This window comes from Typopeltis vanoorti, chromosome 20 (genome assembly GCF_054136105.1).
Source record: "Typopeltis vanoorti isolate ZY-2024b chromosome 20, IOZ_Tvanoo_1.0, whole genome shotgun sequence".
Taxonomy (NCBI): domain Eukaryota; kingdom Metazoa; phylum Arthropoda; class Arachnida; order Uropygi; family Thelyphonidae; genus Typopeltis; species Typopeltis vanoorti.
Genome location: NC_143568.1, coordinates 71,397,919 through 71,418,886, shown reverse-complemented (window position 1 = coordinate 71,418,886; position 20,968 = coordinate 71,397,919). Strand labels below are relative to the sequence as shown.

Sequence of the window (20,968 nt, the reverse complement as noted above, 5' to 3'; positions counted from 1 at the left end):
TTTTAAAGATAGATCTATCAAAACATTTTCCTCTTAGTTCATAGAAGGCCAAGTTTCAAGCACAAGGAAATTTATACAGTCCTGGATCTGTTAGTGGATGAAGTTTGTCCTCAGTAAAATAGATAAAGGTTGCTAGTTGGATGTGAGATTTAAAAGTCACATGGATATTATTGTTAAGCTGTTTTTTCAGGCATACCCTATGTATGGGGATGGAAAGTTCTGTCCTACTCATGTGTTGTGATTCAATAATAGAAAGCTTTCGGTCATTTAATCATAATTTTAAACTTTTAAATAATAATTATTGTAACTGTCCATGAATAATCCTATAAATTAAAACATGCTTTTATTTCAATTTTTTATGTCTATTAAAAAAGCAGATGCTAGTCTAAATGAAACTAACTAATGACTGCTTTGACATAACTGCTGAAAACGATAATTAGTTTGAATTTTCACTCTGAATGTATTTTAGCAACTTATCATGGTAATGAAGGAGTAATCTCTGTTGTTTATATTCAAGTAACATTTTCATTAAATGTTCCTCTGTTTTAGTGCCAGTTATCCTAGGATTAAAAAAAAAAAAAATCCTAAGTGCAGTACATCATTAATATACATGGTGCCATATATAATTTTAATATTAATGATGTATATGATTAAAAATCCAGATGAAAAAAGCATTATGACACAAATAGGAATAGAATGACAGTATAAAGAAGGCTGTGTTCATTGTTGAGTATGGCATCTGATGTACTATTATTGCTCTGTGATTGGCACATATTAAGGGGATTTTATGGTATGCAACCAATCAGCCTTTTATGATGCCCAGTGGCAATCCAAATTCTGTTGATTGGGAGTTCATTGCTGTAATTTATTGTCTTGTATTAACTAAAAGTGATCTACCTTGAACACATGCCAATGTTTGATCACAGCAGTAGGGACTAACTGCCATATTCCAGTCTGTAGCATGTGCTCTCTTTTTTTGTGTGAAAGAATAGTCTATTTTTTTTTTTTAAATTCTTTTTATGTTTGATGTCTACTTGGTGTTCTTTCTACCTTCACACTTCTTGGTTAAGATAACTTTACTTAATCTAACTGTTTTAGGTGGTGCAGCAAAAAAAATAAATATTCCTAGAGCTATGAGAAGATAGATTTCAAGAACTTTGCCACGTTGGGTTTGGATCGCTCCTGAGGCAATCCCTTTGTGTCTTGGAGGTACCACATGACTCTTTAGGGAAGATCGGAAGTATAGAACACAAAATTAACAGTTTAAGAGATTGGGACACAACATTTGGTTACTTGCATAATAGAGGTTCATCTTCACTTCAAACTGCTTCAGTATCTCATAATACACAGCATTGTTTTTTTTTTTGGGGGGGGGGAGGAATGCTGTGTATTATGAGATACTGAAGCAGTTTGAAGTGAAGATGAACCTCTATTATGCAAGTAACCAAATGCTGTGTCCCAATCTCTTAAACTGTTAATTTTGTGTTCTATACTTCCGATCTTCCCTAAAGAGTCATGTGGTACCTCCAAGACACAAAGGGATTGCCTCAGGAGCGATCCAAACCCAACGTGGCAAAGTTCTTGAAATCTATCTTCTCATAGCTCTAGGAATATTTATTTTTTTTGCTGCACCACCTAAAACAGTTAGATTAAGTAAAGTTATCTTAACCAAGAAGTGATTTCAAGATGTACACAAGTGACTATTGTTTTGCAGTCGTGACCCACAATGTAACCTATTCTTCCCTGCTCAGATTCAAACCTTTTACAAGTGGTGCATCGGATTCTAGAATTCAGACACTTAGGTTTATTAAGCATATTAACACATTTACAATACAATTTAACATTCATACTAAATCCAATACTAATCAGATAAGATTACATGCATCCTTAATGAAACAAGAGTATCAAAAACAGCATTCCTAATAAATCATTCACAAAGAAAGTTATTCTAGAATAATATTTTCTCATTAAAGATCTCATTACTCAGACTAATTCATCTCAGCTTTCTCTAAAGCATACACATTAAATTAACCTGTATGAGCTAACTCACTGTACTTTCTAATGTTAACATGCTACAGTTCTGCTCTAAATAAATCAAAGTCCTTGATCCTTAATGTCTCTTAATTTCACTTGACTTAACACCATAGTAAGTTACACACACAACATAGACAAAGGAAATTTTAACGTTACCATACACTAAGGCTTTTCATACTTGTTCCCTCAATTTGGACTGCCTTCCTTCTTGTTCACTTAGTCGATGAGGTACCTTGAATTCTCCGATCATTCTGTAACTTCACACAATTATGGCATGACTGACTTGTTCCAGGCATAACTGTGGCATTGGGCAATTTCTCCTTCACGATGTCTGCTACCTAGATGCTGAGTGTTTCCATGGACTGCGGATACACGAGCGGAGATGTACTCCTTCATCATACAATCAGGAGCTTATAACATCGCCAGCACTTGGACGGCATTTCCTGCTATCGCTCACCGGACTCTGAACATAGCTTACCGCTGTTCCTAGTCTGAGCACTTCTGGACAGAGCCGCTCCTCTGTGCAACTTTCTATCTGCCAGACGACCTCCGACCACCAGCCAAGAGAAGAAAAAATTTATGAGAGAGAGAGAGGGGGGGGGGTTTCCCTAACCCTTTTATTTCTATCTCTCCTACCGGTAATCACAGTAACCTTTGTACTTCACCCAATGCATAGCACTTCACCCACGTGGGTCTCGTTTCATACCATTTGTTTCAGATTTTCTTCTGACTACGTTTCGCCACGTGTCGTAAGCACGTGCCTGCCTGAGGCCACCTCTCCTTCTGTTGGTGTGCTTTTGCCCTTTGAACCTTTGTTCACAATATTTTATTCAAGTCATTCCTCAGACAAGTATTACAAATTTTAGTAAATCTTTGTTCAATTTATACATTATTAACGGCCTTCCACAATCAAAAAATTATTATTTCCTCTAACAACTTACAATCTCTTTTCTTTATGCTAACATAATTTTATATTATATCACATGTATATAGCACATACTTAGAAGCAAGCATTTTCTTACATAACATTTTGTATCTTATTTTTCTATCTGTTAAAATGATGATAGATGTGGAATTCTTTAGGATTCTTACTTGTCATGAAGATATTTCATGTGCAAAATTTTTTTGCTCTTATGTTTGAATAAAAGGATTAAAACCAGAATATAGTTTCTTGTTAGGGATAATTTTCTTACAAAGCAAAAAAAAACTTGATACAACAAGCTGTCACTATAGAGAAAGGGATGGCTTTGAGATATCTTTACATATAAATATGCAAAGTACTGTTAAATAATTTTTCTGCAATTTTTTTTTTTTTTTCATTATTAGGATGTTTATAAATGGATTTAAGTATTAGTTTATTTAATGGTATTGATTCATAACACAGAATGATAAGAAAATAATTAATATTTATTAACTTATTTACTGATATTTCTCTGGTATTATATCTTGCATCTACAGATCACAGGAACAGTTTGCTGTTGTTTTGTGCTGTGACAATTTGATATAACATTTGGACTAGTTTAAAAAAATTGTAACAGACAACACAAGGAACTGAAGTCCTAATTGGCATCATCTATTGTTGGATAAAGAGCAAGAAAACAAGTATTAATTAGATCTTAAAATGACCATCTCCCAGATTTTTGGTAAATTGATACAGCCATGCTTGTTGAAGTTTGGAGTATGTTGTCAAGTTGCTACTGATTCCAAAAACAATCACTCTGACTTATGAATTCTGTGTAGCACTTTTGTTTTCTTCCATTTGATCCTGTATGAAGTGGTATCCAAGGCATGGTCTGCTAGACTCGATTTTCAATAATGATGGTGCTGAATGCATTTTTATATTCTCCAAGGAAGACGTCAACAGTTCTTCTTGTTTGTCCATATTAATTATTTTCTTATCATTCTGTGTTGTGAATCAATACTGCTGAATAAATTAACACGTACCTAACACATAAGCTTTCCTACTCATTTGGAATTAAATATTGTTCAAGTATTGAACTTTTTTTTTTGTAGGTGATAATTGTTAAGAAACTACATGAAGTTGTTAAAGCTAGGCCAATCATGTAAACCCCAGTTTGCATGTCACTTTTTCTAATGTTTTTTTTTTAATTGCCTTCCCTCCCATGCAGGTAGATGAAATAATTGAAATCTAGATTGATTATTGCAACATAGGACATATATTTGTAATAAAAATTACTTGTCTTTTGGACATATGTTCATTCCTTGGCATGAGACACCACCTTGCTATTGGAGACCTGAAATGGCTTGAAAGAGTTCCATCTCTGGTTTCTGGATTATCTAGTTCTTAATCTTTTCATAGTGCTAATATGCAGCAGGTTTACAACCTTTTGTGGGTGGGATGTATATAAAAAAAAATTAAAAAAAAGCAGAAATAATTTCTTAAGGTGTTTGTTCCAACATGCAGTTCATACTTTTACATTGTTAAGCATTTATTTTATATTTCACAGTATGTATTAGTCAGATCAGAGTGATTAAGTTCATACTAAAGTGCTTGGAGGTTTTTATTTTCGGAAATGCATTTTGACATTTGATAACCAAATATATTTCTATCTTTGGCAAAATTAGTGCCATGTCAATATCAAACTATTGAAAAGTTGAAGCCCAAATGTCATAGCATGTGCTATTCTTAATTTGCTAATAGCAAACCTTCCATACATTTTTTCCTCATTTGAAAACAAACAGCAATTCATGCAATTATATACACAATTACGTGTATATACAAAGAGGCTGGGTGACAGAAAAATTGAATATTTTTGAACAGTATACAGCAAACAGTTGCTCCATTTACTTTTTTTTACAAATCAAGTTGTGATAAAAAAAAATTTGGATTCAGTAAAATAAGTAATTGTTATATATGAATATTAAATTTTTACCTTTGCCTTTGTGCAGGTTCAAAAAGAATACCACAAGCTGCTCAGCAGGAGTCCATGGATACCGAATTGTTTTCGGCATCACAAAGGTGGAGATCGTAGATCGAGTTTTTATGTCCACTCCAATGGAACATCTTCTGCACCTCATTCTTCAGGCCAACACAGTGTGGGTACTTCCTGCCCTCTGCCTTCTTCCTCTATTTGTTCTCTTTGGCCAGGTATTGCACTCTGTGTTTGCACTTTTGTGTTTCGAGCACATATTCTATTTTCTTTTTTCCCCCCTTTTTTTGTTTATTTGTTTTCCTCTCCTCTCCCCCTCCACCTTTCTTATATGTCAACCCTGCACAAGTTTAGCTTTCCCTTTCTCTGCACTGTCTTTGGCTGAATCTTTGGTTTTCTTCCTTGATATTGCTCTTTTTGCTTTGGTGCTTTTTGTGGCTTCTGCTTGATGGCAATTTTTTTCCGTCTCTTACTCTAGTCACTTTAGTTTCTGAAACATTAATTCTGAATAATTTATACAGTGCTAAAATTATTCTTAAAATTAGGGCTATATTTATCATGTTCTTATTAATGTCATTTATTTGCTAACTTAATTGGATTCTACTGCTTTAAAAATTCCACTGGAATGTTACTTTTTAATTAAGCTGTTAACTTCCTATCCACACTTATTAAAAATAAATTTAAAGGTAAATTGCTTTCTTTAAATGCTATTAGAGTGCAGTTTTCATTTCCTTCTAACAAAACTGAATATAAATTTGACTTTTTTGCTATTTTTATGTGAATGTTAGGTACAAAAGGAGGTTATAAATCTATAATATATCATTGTAGGTGAGGTAAAGGTTCATATGAAAACTGTGTGCTTAAAGACCAAACATGTTACTAATTCTTGGTTTCAAAAGCAGTTTCTTTATAATCTAATCTTTAGCCCACTTACAGTAATAATGTATTATTATTACCATAGAAATACAAACTTTGCTCTAGAGACTAAACATGGTACTTCAAGCTTCTAATTTATATTGGGAAATGAGAATCATCTGCTGCCCACAGAAATTCACAAACATTTTCCTGTTATTTGAACCTATAGTTTGTTGGTCACATGAAGATGCTAGCTATCTACTTGCTAATCAGGCAACAAATACTTAGTATATATTACAATCAAATTGTTTTATATTACTGATGGGGTTTATGTTTCGAAAAACTTAAAATATTGCATTAGAAATATAGTATACATGGCAAAAGATGACATGGGGCAAGTGTATCATCTCACTCATAATCAGATCCTCTGATGCTATTACTAAATCCAAAACTCTTGATCCTCATGTTCTCTCCACAACATGCTGCCTAAGACAGTTGTCCCTCAAGAAATCAAAAATTTAGATTTCTAAATTTTTAGATCAGTCTGCAAAGACTTCAGTATAGTTGAAGTCCCCATAATTAATCCTCACTTTACACTTGCCAAACTAATTTGCCTAAACATTTTCTGCTCATCACCATCTATATTCCATAGTCTGTAGCAACATATCACTAAATATAACCATTCTGGTGGACAGGCTTATACATTGGTTACTCATAACTATTATTCTTTGAATCTGCCTCAGCCCCAAGAAACTTTTCAAACCTCAACAAATTTTGGGTAGATGAAACTTCCCCAAATTTGGGAAACACTCATCTTCAGCCCAATGGCCAAGACCACCCATTACACTGGGTGTGCTATTTAGGACTCGAAGCCTGAGTTTAGTTGTCTTTTTTTTTCTCCAAGCATTAATGCCTGCATGCACATATTGTTTTTGTGATCCCTGATGATGGCAATGTAAACATTGCCAAAATATAGGAAAGTATTAATCAAAGTTATTATAATTAATATTTTAGTACGTGTTATTTAAAATAAAAATAATAGTTGCTTATAAACGTCTGTCTTACACCATATACTCTCAAAGCCATTAGTGTTATTTCCACTGAGATTCTCCACCCTGAGAGTGTACAGTTCACTCTTATCATGATTAACACTCTATCACCATGTTTACCTTCCTTATTCTGCCAAAATATGCTATACTCCTCAATTAATCAAATTTCACTGATACCAACAACCTTTAGAGAGACAAATCCATTCCCTTTATTCCTAATGCTGCTAGCATTTGTATACAGAAAATCCAGTATATTGCCAGTATTCTTATAGCCATTATTACTCCCCTCATACTCTACCTGGCTCTGTAGTATAGTGTACACCCCTCATTTCTCAAGCCACTATCCCCATGAGGCCCTCCCTGCAATGTTCCACCTGTGCATTTCTAGTTTCCTTGTCCTGACACACTCACTTTCCAGAAAACAACAGTCTCTCCAAATGCTTGCACTCTTCTGCATTAAAATATAATCCATTTCTTGCATACAGCTCTTTTCTATCCTTAAATGTACTCCATGCATCAATATATTCCAGACTGCTTTTCCTGCACATTCTCACTATCATTTAAATTTGTCATCACCACTCTCTTCTCCTCCACTCCACATTATCATACCAGGGCAACCCACTATCTTTCCTTGGACACATTTCTGCTGCACTATATCTAACTCAACTTCAAATTCTGTGCTAAACAATTCACGCTACCTCTCACAGGTCATTCGTCCCTACTATTACTATCATCTCCTCCATACTCTATTGTTCTACCAGGCAAGCACTCTTCTGACATTCTACTCTGCGCATCCCAAATCATTGAATCTTCATACATGACACTGAACAGATTCATCATTCCTGTTTGGAGTGTCATGCTTGGAGATTCAACATGTGAACTCTACAAGGATAAGTCCTCAACTTCCCAGAAATCAGACAAGTCTATGAAGCCTAAACAGGAAAATTTTTATGAATGGAACAGTTGTAAGTTTTTCCAGAATATCAATGATATCAAGCACCTGCTGTAGAAACAAACCTTTTTGTTTGAAGGAAACTTATTTAAAACCCAGTGAGGATCCTACTATCAGGAATATCACTCTTGTATTCAAGAACAGAACTGGAGATGGTCCTGTACATGGTGGAGTAGCTATTCTCATGGGCTCCTATCTGTGGGGTTTCTAATCACAGTATGAGCCGATATGAATAGCTACTCCGCCATGAACTTGATAATTTCATAATGAATCTGCCCCAGTCCATACTCCTAATTGGCGATTTTAATGGACATAACACGCTGTGGGGTAGCACAAACATGACTAGATGAGTTGTATCATTGAATGAATGTTCAATAACCATGACCTCCCCCTTATTAACAATGGAACAAATACCTTCTTCCACATGCTACCTGCTCTTATTTGGCAACTGATCTTTTTTCTGCTGCTCACATGGGATGTTGATGAAAACATATATGGAAGCGATCATTTTCCTCTTATCAGCACTATGTCCTCACAGGAACTATGTCATTCTACACAGATACCCATGTGGGAAATGGACCAGGATGACTGGAATACATTTTCCCATCTTGCAAAATTTAATACTGAAGCAGTCAGCCAAACACCTATTAATGATGCAGTGAAATATGTAACAAATTGTATTGTCGATGCAGTCACCACAGCAATTCCAAAAAATATCATCCTGATTTCTACTCCATCCAAAGCCTTGGTAGAACTGAGAGTACCAAGCAGAGTACCACAAAAGTTCAAGATAGAGTATGGGATGTATTTCGTAGATATCCTACTACAACAAACTTAATAGCATTTAAACGTGCTCTAGCCAAAGCCCATTATGCGAGATGGCAGAGTAAAAAACAATCCTGGATTAAATTTACATCATTGATTAATCAAACAACCAGTGCAAAAACTGTCTGGGATAAAATCCAGAAGATGAAAGGTAGATACAGAACACACTGTCTAACTTGGAGTATAATGGATATTGTTGCTAATCCAAAAGCTATTGCAGACACTTTGGGAGAAAACTTTGCCAAGATCTCAGCAAAAGTTTCCTATCTCCTGATTTTTTAATTTTGAAAGAACTACAAGAGAAACAGTGGCTATGCTTTTGTACCAAGGGGATCGAGCCATACAATCAGCCATTTGTTTAGGAGGGAGGAACTAAAAAGAGCACTTCTCCTCTCTCACCCTAATGCATTTAGCCCTGATGACATCCATTATGAGATGATAAAACACCTTCTATCATCTTCTATGGATCTCCTCTTACTATACAGAATATTTACAGAGGAAGAGTTTCCAGACTCTTGGCATATTTCGATTGTTGTTGCTATCCCAAAGCTAGACAAGGATCCAGCCCAGGTCAACAATTATCATTCCATTGCTCTGACTAGCTGTTGTTATAAAGTCTTGAACACAAAGCTTCTCTGGTACTTAGAGCAACAAACTTCTTTCCAACACACAGTGCGGCTTTCATAGACACTGATCAACCTTGGACCATTTAGAAACATGTATAAGAGAAGCATTCCTGAAATGAGAACATGTAATTTCATTATTCTTTGATGTGGAAAAGCTTATGACACCACCTGGAGATATGGCATCTTAAAAGACCTGTTTAATCTTGGTCTGAGGGGGTACTGTCTGTTTTTATTAAGAATTTTCTATCCAGCCATGTGTTCCAAGTCTGAGTGGGAAGCTCATTATCTTGACCATATCATCAAGAAAGGGGGGGGGGGGAGTGTTCCTCAAAGCTCTGTCTTAAGTGTGACCCTCTTTGCTGTTAAAATGACCTCAATTACTGAACAGCTTCCTCCCACAATAGGCAATTGCCTTTATGTCAATATCACAATTTACTGTCACTCCTACAATATGAGGGTCATTGAAAGACATTCAACAAGCAACTGATTGTCTCATTATGAGCTCTTTGTCATGGGTTCAGGTTATCTGCTGAAAAATCCGTCTGTGTACACTTCTGCTGGAAACGCACTTTCCACCCCAATCCTGATTTAAGAATGGGGCAAACTGGGATCCCCGTAGTTCCACAGGCCAAGTTTTCGGGACTCATCTTTGATAGAAAGCTAACTTTCTTTACACACATTCATCACATTTGGATTAAGTGCAAAAAAGCATTGAACATCCTCTGCACTCTATCTTCTACTGAATGGCTGATCAATGTTCTATGTTCTGCATTTATTGTGCACTTGTACATTCAGAGATTGATTATGGGTCCCAGTTTTGCAAGTGATCCATCATCAGGGTATATGATTAGCTAATGGTGTTTATCACACATTACCTGTTCAAAGCCTTTATGTTGAATACAATGAATTCCCCCCCCCCCTCAATCACTTAGACCAGTGGTAGTGAACCTTGTTATGTGTATATGCCAAAAATTTACAAATCGAGTTGCTGACATGCTGGGCAGTTTTTAATAGGGGAAAAATTAATAGAAAATTAATCTAATTTATTTATAAATTTATAATATATTTATTTATAATATTTTATGTTATTTATATTTATTTATATATAAATTTATAATATTATTCAGTGTAAAATTGATTATTGTATTATTAAACTAATTTTAATGATGTTGTTTGAAAAAAAAATGGTAGCGAGAAAAATATTCATGCATTGTAACTCACCATGGAAGTCAGCTGAGCAGGGGAAGCAGCAGAAGGATGTCAACTTGTCAGCAAAACGCTTACCGTATTTACTCAAATATAACTTGCCCTCATGTATAACTCGCAGCCCTGATTTTACTTTAACAAAAAAAGACATTAAAAAGTTTTGCATATACTTCACACACGAAAAATGTTTAAGCATGTTCACATCGAGGTGATAATAACTCGCTCCCCACGGTTAACAACACGCCCTCCTCCAACAGCCATTATACTGCAGATGCAAGAAAAACAAGTAGTTTTAATTTATTCCTGAATAAGGTACAGAGGCTTTTGCAGTCTGTTTAATATATTTCTCAACAAATAGTGCAGAGACAGCTGGAATAAAAACGGCGCTAACTAATGAATCACATGGCCCCCTCACACAGAAACTATGCTGTATAGACTCAAGCAAAACCATATGTTGCACTGGAAACACAGTATCTAACTAAAAACTATTGTCCAATTTTTCAGTTACATGAAATAAGTGTTTGTTTTATTGCATTTGAAATTCTCGATTTCATTATGACAGATCACAAAGGCAAACTTCAAATAAAATTCTACCATGAATTGAAACATGTAATATAATGCATGTGTGAGTTCGCCTGCCAGCTCAAACACAAACAATCAGCAATAAAATTTAACCAAGGGTTGAAACTTTGTGTGAGTTGAGCCCGCCAGTAATGAGAAGTTCCATCAGAACGTAAATGACACCCCGTCGTGAATGTGTTAAAACTAAGAAATATATAGTGAATGTTGTTATGACAGTTTCAGATGTTATGGAATTCGGTTGAAGAGAATTAGCATTTCAACTCAACAATTGTTGGTTGTCTTTAGGTTGCGCGATCTTTTGTTCATACTGCACCAATCATATGCATGTCTTCATAGCTGCTCTCTCTTGTGTAAAACAAAATTTAACTGGCATGTATTGTAACAATTAAAAAAAAAAGGTTGAATAATTTATTAGCGTATAAAAGGATATCACCTGTAAATTGTTGACATGCCAGCAAAATTCTCGGATGTGCCACCTCTGGCATGCGTGCCATAGGTTCGCCATCTAGGATTTAAACGAAAACATTTATCTCTTAATTATGCCTAAAAATAAAGTCTCTTCCAGATCATCCTACATGAACCAGTCTTTTTTTCCCTCTACATTGGGAGGCCCTGTATCACATATATCAGACTGCCATCTGTCCTTTTGGTATGCACGTTAAAGATGCTATGGAAGCTATTACCTGCACCAAACAAAACATGGCAGGCTTGCACCCCCACCCTGCAACCTCTCACTTTGTCAAGTATAGAAGTCTCATACACCCTCATCTGTCTACCTTCAAGTTTTCAATGCACACAGAGCAGCCCACTTTGATTTTTACTTATCTGGCCAAGTCCTAATACACCCAGCCAGATGTTATCTGCAGATTGCATGATGTTTTTAGATTTTTACAAAACATTAATTTATTCAACGACATTTGATTATGGATTTGTTTATATGTAGATACTGCATTGTACTAAACTTTGTACATGCATTTTATTTACTCATTTTTCTTAAAACTTTGTACATATATTTTATATTATTCACTAATTTATCTCCTTGTAACTATTTATTTATATGTTTATCTATGAACACTATGTGCCCTGGTGCAGTGTGACCTGTGTTGTTCTTGCACCATAAAATCCCAAATCAGTCAGTCAATCAATCTGAGAAAAAATTACTTTTTTTATAACCTCTTGTATAATTCCAATGGGATGTTTACCATTCTTATTCACAGACGAGATAGATACTTTGAGCAACTTGTAGTGAAGTTTACAAAAATTCAATAAGTATGAATATAAATTTGGCTGAGTGTTGAAAACCACTGTTTAGATACAGTGGCAACATTTCGGATGAAAATAAGAGTGAGGTGTGATCAGAAAATTCCCTCATTATCTGGCAGGCAGTTATTACTGACTGCCAGATGATACTGCTATTATTCATACAAAACTAGCTCCTAAGGCAGATGAATGTACAGAATGTATGTATAGAATCTGCTGCATTATTTACTTTTTATTTCAACTTGCATTCTAAAAGAATAGTAATTTGTAAAGTTTGAATGTGTGTTGTGCCATTTGAGGTTCTAATTCTGTCAAAAAACGGCAGGCTGCAAAAAAACAGCTTGTGTTTATCAAGTTTCACTTGTACTGAAAAACTGCCATAGAACTTTCAGAAGTTTTTAAAAACTTGCTTTCAGAGAGGAAGCAATGATCAGAACTTGAACATGATAGGTTTTCTAAGTTCAGAAAGGGAGTAAATCTGTTCAGGATTATGAATATATTTTTTTTTAACATTCATGAAATTATTATTATAATTGTTGTTGTACAGACACCTCCATGGAGTCCAAAGACTCATTTGTGAGAGAACCCAATTTATCCACACAATCTATCATACATCTCCTTGAACCTATTAAGAAAGAGCCAACAACTGACTATGGCAACCCATTCCGTTCATTCACAACTCTCCAAGTGAAAAATCTCGTGGCCCTACTAACCACACTTTACTCAACTTCCAGGGATAACTTCTAGTTCTTCCCCTCGAGCTAAGTGCTGAAACATTTCCATGCATCATTCCTATAAAAACCATTTAAGTAACTCAAATGTTTCTATCGTATCTCCTCTTTTTTGCCTATCAATCAACTTCTGCAGTCCACACATACCCTCAGTCTATCTTCATAGGAGAACGTTCCACAGACTACTTACCATCTTGGTTGCTTGCCTCTGAATCACTTCCTCATCCTCAAGAAACCCAGTAGACCAGATCTGAGCACAGTAATCTGGATGTGGATGTATCAAGGCCTTATAAAGAGGAATAACAAATTCCTTATCTCTACTTGTTAGTGCATTCTTCAATAACCAAGTAATCTCCTGAGCTACCTTAGCAATATTATTATCTGAGACCACCAGGGAGTCAAGGACTCGTCGAGGGAGACTATAAATTACCCAACCCAGCTATCATACCTATCCTTGAATTCATTCACACTAGATGCACTCGCTACCCGTAAGGGCAAACTATTCCACTCACTCACTGCTCTCTGGGAGACCTAGCTCTTACCCCTTTCTTGACTGCAAATAAATTTAACTTCCATGGATGACCCTGTGTTCTCTCCCCACCTTCTATATAATGAAAAATTTCATCAGTTGAAATGCTATAACACCCATTCAAAAGTTTATAGACCTCTATCATATCACCCATCTTTCTCGTGTTAATCAGCATCTGTAATCCACATACTCGCAATCTGTCCTCATAATCTAAATCACATAATCCAGATATAATCTTTGTAACTCTTCTTTGCACCCTTTCCACAGCTTATTTATCCCCTTGGAACCCAGGAGACCAAATCTGTGCACAGTAATCCAAGTGTGATCTTATCAAAGCCTTATAAAGAGGCAAAATTACTTCCTTATCCTTACATGTCAAGGTTTGCTTCAACATAGCAATTATCCTTTGAGTTGTATTTGCAACTTTTGCTATGTGACCTTTGAACTTGAAATTCTTATCCACCAATACACCAAGAACCCTTGCCTCTTCAGTTTCTTGTAGCATAACCCCGCTAATATAATATGCCGCTGGAACTCTAATCACACCAAAGTGCATAACTTTACACTTACTAACATTAAACTGACAGCCATTTTCGTTTTCCCAGATTTCCAGTCTATTCAAATCATTTTGTAATTGCTGAATATCAGTAGCATCCCTGATTGCCCTGCCTATCTTCTCATCATCAGCAAACAATTGCAAATCTGATGATAGATCTTGCTTGATGTCATTAATGTACAGATTGAACAATAATGGCCCAAGGACTGAACTCTGAGGTTCAGTTTATCCTTAGCTTCATTTATTTCCTGGAGTACAGTTCCATCAATGTGGTACACAGCTTGTAATCTGTTTATCTCAAAATGCACAACTTTACATTTCTCCACATTAAAACTGATACTCATTATCTTTTGCTCATATTGACAGCCTATTTAAATTGTCCTGCAAAAACTCTCCACATTGCCTTGATTCACTATTACTGTACCTAATTTTGCATCATCAGCAAACAACTGAATATTTCCTTTCAGGTTATTTCCAATATCATTTAGGTACAAATTAAACAGTAGTGGTCCTAGCACTGAACTTTACGGCACACCACTAGTCACCAGCTTTTGCCTTGATTCTGCCCCTCCATATACCACTTCTTGATATCTGTCCAGCATCCACCCTCTTATATACATAACCAGTGTCATATCCATCCCCATTTGTTCTTATTTGTGTAACAGAATTCCATGTGGTATTCAGTCAAATGGCTTTGCAAAATAAAACCCAGCAGAATCATTGTGTAGCCATTTCCCTTATCCAACTCAGCTGTCACTCCATTATAAAAAGTTAGTAAATTACTAATGCATGACTGACCTTTAACAAAACCATATTGTCCCCTATAGAGTAGAGTATCATATTCTTATCAACCCATCTCTTTTTGACCAATTTTTTCAAGTACTTTTACTACTCCTGAGATACTGATTGGTGTATAATTTGCTAGTTCAGTATTAGAACCTTCCTTATGCAAGGGAATTATTTTGCCCTCTTTACACTCCCTTGGAACTCTACTAGATCTGAGACTTAAATTAAAGATCTAGTCAGAGGCATTGCCAGTTCCCTTGCACATGACTTCAAATGCGAGCTTATATGCCGTCTAATCTCACAGCTGTATACACACAGATTCTGCAATATTCCAAGAACCTCCAGTTCATCCACCTCTGTTTCCACATAAGTATCTGTCAAAAATTTACACATTAGGAATTCGCTTGTATTGGTCATGCTCAACCACCTCTAGTCTATCTTTTGACTAGAGGTGGTTGAGCATTCTGAGGCTGGTGAAAACAGCCTCAGAAGTGATGCACTGAAGATTGATCTTCACCCCAACACTGCTTCCACTCACTCCTTTTTTGTGTCTGTGAAGAATTAAGTCAAAAAATGGTGTAACTGTTTCACACTTACCTTATTCTCCATATATGAGACACTGTAACTCCCCCCACCCCCTCCAAAACTCAAGTTCTCACCACCTCAAGTTGCAGTGGGACTAATATTAATGGAACTGAAGAGAAGAGCAGATAAAATGGTGGTGGTGGAGGGAGGGAGGGAGGGAGAGAGAGAGAGCAACCTAAAATTCCAGAAAATTTTTGATCGCACCTCTCATGTAATTTCTGTGTTTGTGTGGCAGGGCATACCTGGCCCAGCAATTGCTGTACTTGCCTGCTAAGAGTAAATGCCTGTATTGTCATTTTACTCTTAGTGGGCCAAGTGGACCCACTCTTAGTGCACTCCTCTACACACACTGATGGAACTGTACTCTAGAAGTATACCCATGTATATTTGTAATACATGGGTATACTTCAGCCTATTATTCAAAAAAAACTCCAGTGTACCTATATAAGTTTGCATTTTTGAAATCTAGCTTGCATACTGTAAGTTTTTTATGCATTTCTATAACTCGTAAACATCATAGAATGACTATATCATTGGCATACATATTTGTTTGAAATGTAATACAGCTTGTCCATAATTAAATTATGGACAAGCTATATTACATTTCAAACAGTATGTCAAAGAGACAATGATTTGATCAACCGTTATTCTGCTGGCCTGACCTCTAGTGAAAAAAAACTACACAAATAAGCTAAATTCTATTTATAACATTATCAGAGAACAAATTCACATGGATAGTTTTATTACAGCAAAAGTGGTGTCCTAATTTTACATGAGAGTTGTTATATTAGAGTTAAGATCCTGGATTACTTATGATCCTATTTATAATTAACTCTTGGATGAAAAGGTTATGTGGGTAGAATATATGCCTTCCATATTCTTGGGATTTTTAGACCATCATTATTGTTAAGATTAGGGTGGTTGATAAAAATATCACAGGCTTCCTTAAATTTACGTTCATACCACATTTTGGTGTGACGTAAATAACAGCTGCCTTACCAGTCAATTCTATGTAGAATATGTAATGATTGTAGTACTAATAACAGTATTTCATGTGGCAGTGAGTCTGAAGATATCTGGTGTAAGATGGAATCTGACAAGATCAAATACATAGTGGAGTATTGTTGCAGACCTGGTGGATGTGAAAAGAGTAATCAGAATGAAAGGCTTATACGTTAGTAACACATGACTATTAAATTATTTAAGGAATTTGCAACATATACTGGAATATTAATTAAAAGAAACTTTAACGAATACTTCCTATATTTTGGCAATGTCGAATTGCCATCTTCATGGGAACATGCAAATATGACACGTGCACACAGGAACTACAAAAAGCAAATGAGGCAGAAGATAAGAAACTACTCTTGTTCCTAAAGTCCTAATGGTGCTCCCTAACAGGCTATATTGGATTGTCTTGGCCATTGAGCTGATGTTCTCATGATGTAAGTCTCCCAAATTTGGGGCAGTCTCATGCACCCAAATTTGTTGAGGTTTGGAACGTTTTTTTAGAGCTAAGGCTGATTCTATGAAAAGTATTTTGTACTTGAACTTGCTGGAGTGTATTACTTTGGCTTTCTTCCAACGTATTCTGTGGCGGGTATCCAGAACATGGTCTGCAAGCCCAGAGTGGCTGCTGGTGAAACCGGATGTAGTCTTTGTGTTCTGAAATCCTGATATTCGCTGTCCTGCCTGTTTGGCCAAAGTAGGACAGTTTACAGCTGCAAGGGACCTGGTATACCCCAGGTAGGTCCATGGGAAATGGTTAGTCTTTGGTAGAGCAGATAAGGGATGCCAACTTTTTATATGACTTGTAAAAAGAAGTCAGGTCATGTTTTTTAAGGATTTTGGTTATTTTTTCCGAGGTGCCCCGGATGTAGGGAATGGCGATAAATTTAGTGTAACCTTTATTGTGAAGGGGGAGGGAGGGAGGTTGTGGTTTATTTACTGGTTTTAATAGTTTTTGGATTTTTTGGGGGGGTGTAGCCATTGGCTAAGAAAGTATTAAGGATGTGGTTTAGTTCCGTAGTTAGGGCATTGTCATCTGAACAGATTAATTTTTCCTTATATAGTGTTTTAATAACCCCATATTGTTGTGGGGGAGGGGGATTGCTGGTGAACGTATCTGCATGTATGGGTGGGTTTTCTATAAATAGAGAAAACCAAGCATCCATCAGACTGGCGAGTGATTAGAGTGTCTAGGAAAGGGAGGCTGTTGTTTTCCGCTTTTTCCAAGGTGAACAGGATTCTGGGGTGTTGGTTGTTTAAGTGTATTAAGAAAGAGTGGAGTGTATCTGAGCCATGTGGCCAAATAGCAAACATCATCCACATAACAAAGCCAAATAGTGGGTTTTTCTGGGGCAAAGTTTAAGGCTTTCTCTTCAAAAGTCTCCATAAAGAAGTTGGCCAAGGGTGGGGAAAGTGGTGAACCCATGGCTGTCCCTACTATCTTTTTGTAGAATTTCCCTTGCCAAACGAAATAGCCTGAGTTCATTGTGAACTGAAATAGGGCTGAGATATCGGGAGGAAATTTGGCTTGGATGAGCTCTAAGGTTTCCTTGAGTGGGACATTTGTGAATAGGGAGGAGACATCAAAACTGACTTCTACTACCTACCTCCTTATTGAATATAATCCTACCAGCTCTCAAATTACAACACTCCATAGGCTCATTAAGAAGGTCACTTCTTAGCCTGTGGAAGTTACCAACAAACTTAAACCTTTCAACTCTATATAACTCAATACACTGCAGCAATTCCCCCCCCCCCCCTGTTTATATGGACTTCCAAAAGTACATAAACTAAATGTGCCATTATGTCCCATAGTGGATGGCATTGATCCCCCACATATAAATTAGCCAAACAATTAGCCAAAGTGCTCACACACTATACTGGTAACACACCATCACACATAAAAAACTCTGCCCACTTCAAAGCCAGTATAGAAAACCTCTCACTCCAACATACTAACATAATGGTCAGTTTTGACATCTCCTCCCTATTCACAAATGTCCCACTCAAGGAAACCTTAGAGCTCATCCTAGCCAAATTTTCTCCCAATATCTCAGCCCTATTTCAGTTCACAATGAACTCAGGCTATTTCGTTTGGCAAGGAAAATTCTACAAACAGATAGAGGTGACAGCCATGGGTTCACCACTTTCCCCACCCTTGGCCGACTTCTTTATGGAGACTTTTGAAGAGAAAGCCTTAAACTCTGCTCCACAAAAACCCAGTATTTGGCTTTGTTATGTGGATGATGTTTGCTATTTGGCCACATGGCTCAGATACACTCCACTCTTTCTTAATACACTTAAACAACCAACACCCCAGAATCCTGTTCACCTTGGAAAAAGAGGAAAACAACAGCCTCCCTTTCCTAGACACTCTAATCACTCGCCAGTCTGATGGATGCTTCGTTTTCTCTGTTTATAGAAAAACCCACCCATACATGCAGATACGTTCACCCAGACAATTCCCCCCCCCCCCCTCACAACAATATGGGGTTATTAAAAACACTATATAACAGAGAAAAATTAATCTGTTCAGATGACAATGCTCGAAGTAAGGAACTAAACCACATCCTTAATACTTTCTTAGCCAATGGTTACAACCCCCAAAAAATCCAAAAGTTAAAACCACTAAACCAGAACTGCCCCCCCCCCCCCTCACAATAAAGATTACACTAAATCTATCACCATTCCCTACATCCAAGGCACCTCGGAAAAAATAACCAAAATCCTGAAAAAATATGACCTGACTTCTTGTTACAAACCATATAAAATGTTGGCATCCCTGATCCGCTCTACCAAAGACCAACCACTTGCCCTGGACCTACCTGGGGTATACCAGGTCCCTTGCAGCTGTAAACTGTCCTACTTTGGCCAAACAGGCAGGACAGCGAATATCAGGATTTCAGAACACAAAGATTACATCCGGTTTCACTAGTACAGCCACTCTGGGCTTGCAGACCATGCTCTGGATACCCGCCACAAAATACGTTGGAAGATAGCCAAAGTAATACACTGCAGCAAGTTCAAGTACAAAAGACTATTCATAGAATCAGCCTCAGCTCTAAAAAAACGTTCCAAACCTCAACAAATTTGGGTGCATGAGACCGCCCCAAATTTGGGAGACTTACATCATGAGAACATCAGCCCAATGGCGAAGACAACCCAATATAGCCTGATAGGGGACACCATTAGGACTTTAGGAACAAGAGTAGTTTCTTATCTTCTGCCTCATGCACATGTCATATAGTTCCTGCATGCACATGTCATATTTGTATGTTCCCATGAAGATGGCAATGTGACACTGCCGAAATATAGGAAGTATTCGTTACAGTTTCTTTTAATTAATATTCCAGTATAAGTTGCAAATTCCTTAAATAATTTAATAGTCATTTAATTATCCAAATATTGATTGGTAGCAGTAAAATCTCATGAGAAGAATGAAACTGAATTTATTGAGCTGTTACGAGACAGCTTTCTCATGCAGCAGGTAACAGAAGGAACTCGAGGTCAAAGAGTGTTAGATTTGATGATAGTGTCAGAAGGTGTTTCAGTTAAAGACCTAACTATTCTGCCTCCAGTTGGTGACAGTGATCATGTGGTATTGACTTCAGAAGTGACTAAGTTTATGAATGATCCATTCAGTAAAGGTTACATGCTGAACTACAAAGCAAGAAATGATGACCTAGCGAGGAGTATACTGAGTTCAGCAGAATGGTATCAGTTGCTGGATGGGAAGGATATCGACAGTGCATGGGAAGCATTTAAAAAATACTTAATTGATGTGCAATATCAGAATGAGTCCTGAGAGTTTGAAGAATAAATAGGATAGAAGTCAAATAGATGTGTAATCTTATTTAAGGAAGAGATTCATAAAAAAAAGGATGATGTGGAAGGAATTCTGTATGCATAAGGATGATGGCCGTTATGAAAATTATAAGCAGTAGGCCAAAAGAGTCACAACTGTTCTATGGAAAACTAAGTTTGAGTATGAGAAGAAACTGGCTCTGCAAGCTAAAGACAACTCACAAGAATTCTACTGATATGCTGCAAGTAAAAGAAAGAATGAATATGAAAGAATAAAGTCTTCTGAATGCAGATGGTGTGAGGGACAGATAGATACAGAAGAAATTGTTCAACTAATGAGTCCATTTTGCTAAAAGCTATCAACCTGGTGTATGCAACATTGAGTTCACTACTACTTCTTGAAGAAAGAAAGATGAAGAAACTCAGGTGTATGAAGAGAAGTAGGGTAATCAGGAATGCTGCTGATATGCAGTACTTGTGGAATGATTTCAATAGACTGGAATTGTGGGCATGGGAAATGGATGGCTGTAAGTGCAAAGTCATGCACTTTGGCATGATTACATACCCAATGTCGTATTATATTAATGAGATTATGCTAGAAGAAACTGATCAGGCTAGGGATATTGTAGTGTTAGCAGCTAGCAAGTTGAATTTCACTGGCCATATAGCAAAGATTGCAAATACAACTC

At 36.6% G+C, this 20,968-nt stretch overlaps 1 protein-coding gene across 7 annotated transcripts in view; it reads left to right on the top strand.

The window, feature by feature from the left end:
* The window catches only part of LOC150095554 (latrophilin Cirl-like), a 232,380-nt gene that overhangs the window by 179,881 nt on the left and 31,531 nt on the right, over window positions 1-20,968 (top strand). For 6 of the 7 annotated variants that reach the window (XM_090410733.1, XM_090410737.1, XM_090410732.1 and 3 more), the window contains one exon: window positions 4,945-5,091. The exons of the other annotated variant lie outside the window; for it this stretch is intronic. In XM_090410733.1, coding sequence (XP_090266859.1) covers window positions 4,945-5,091 — 147 coding nt within the window. The remainder of the gene's footprint in view (window positions 1-4,944; window positions 5,092-20,968) is intronic. 7 annotated transcript variants of the gene reach the window in all.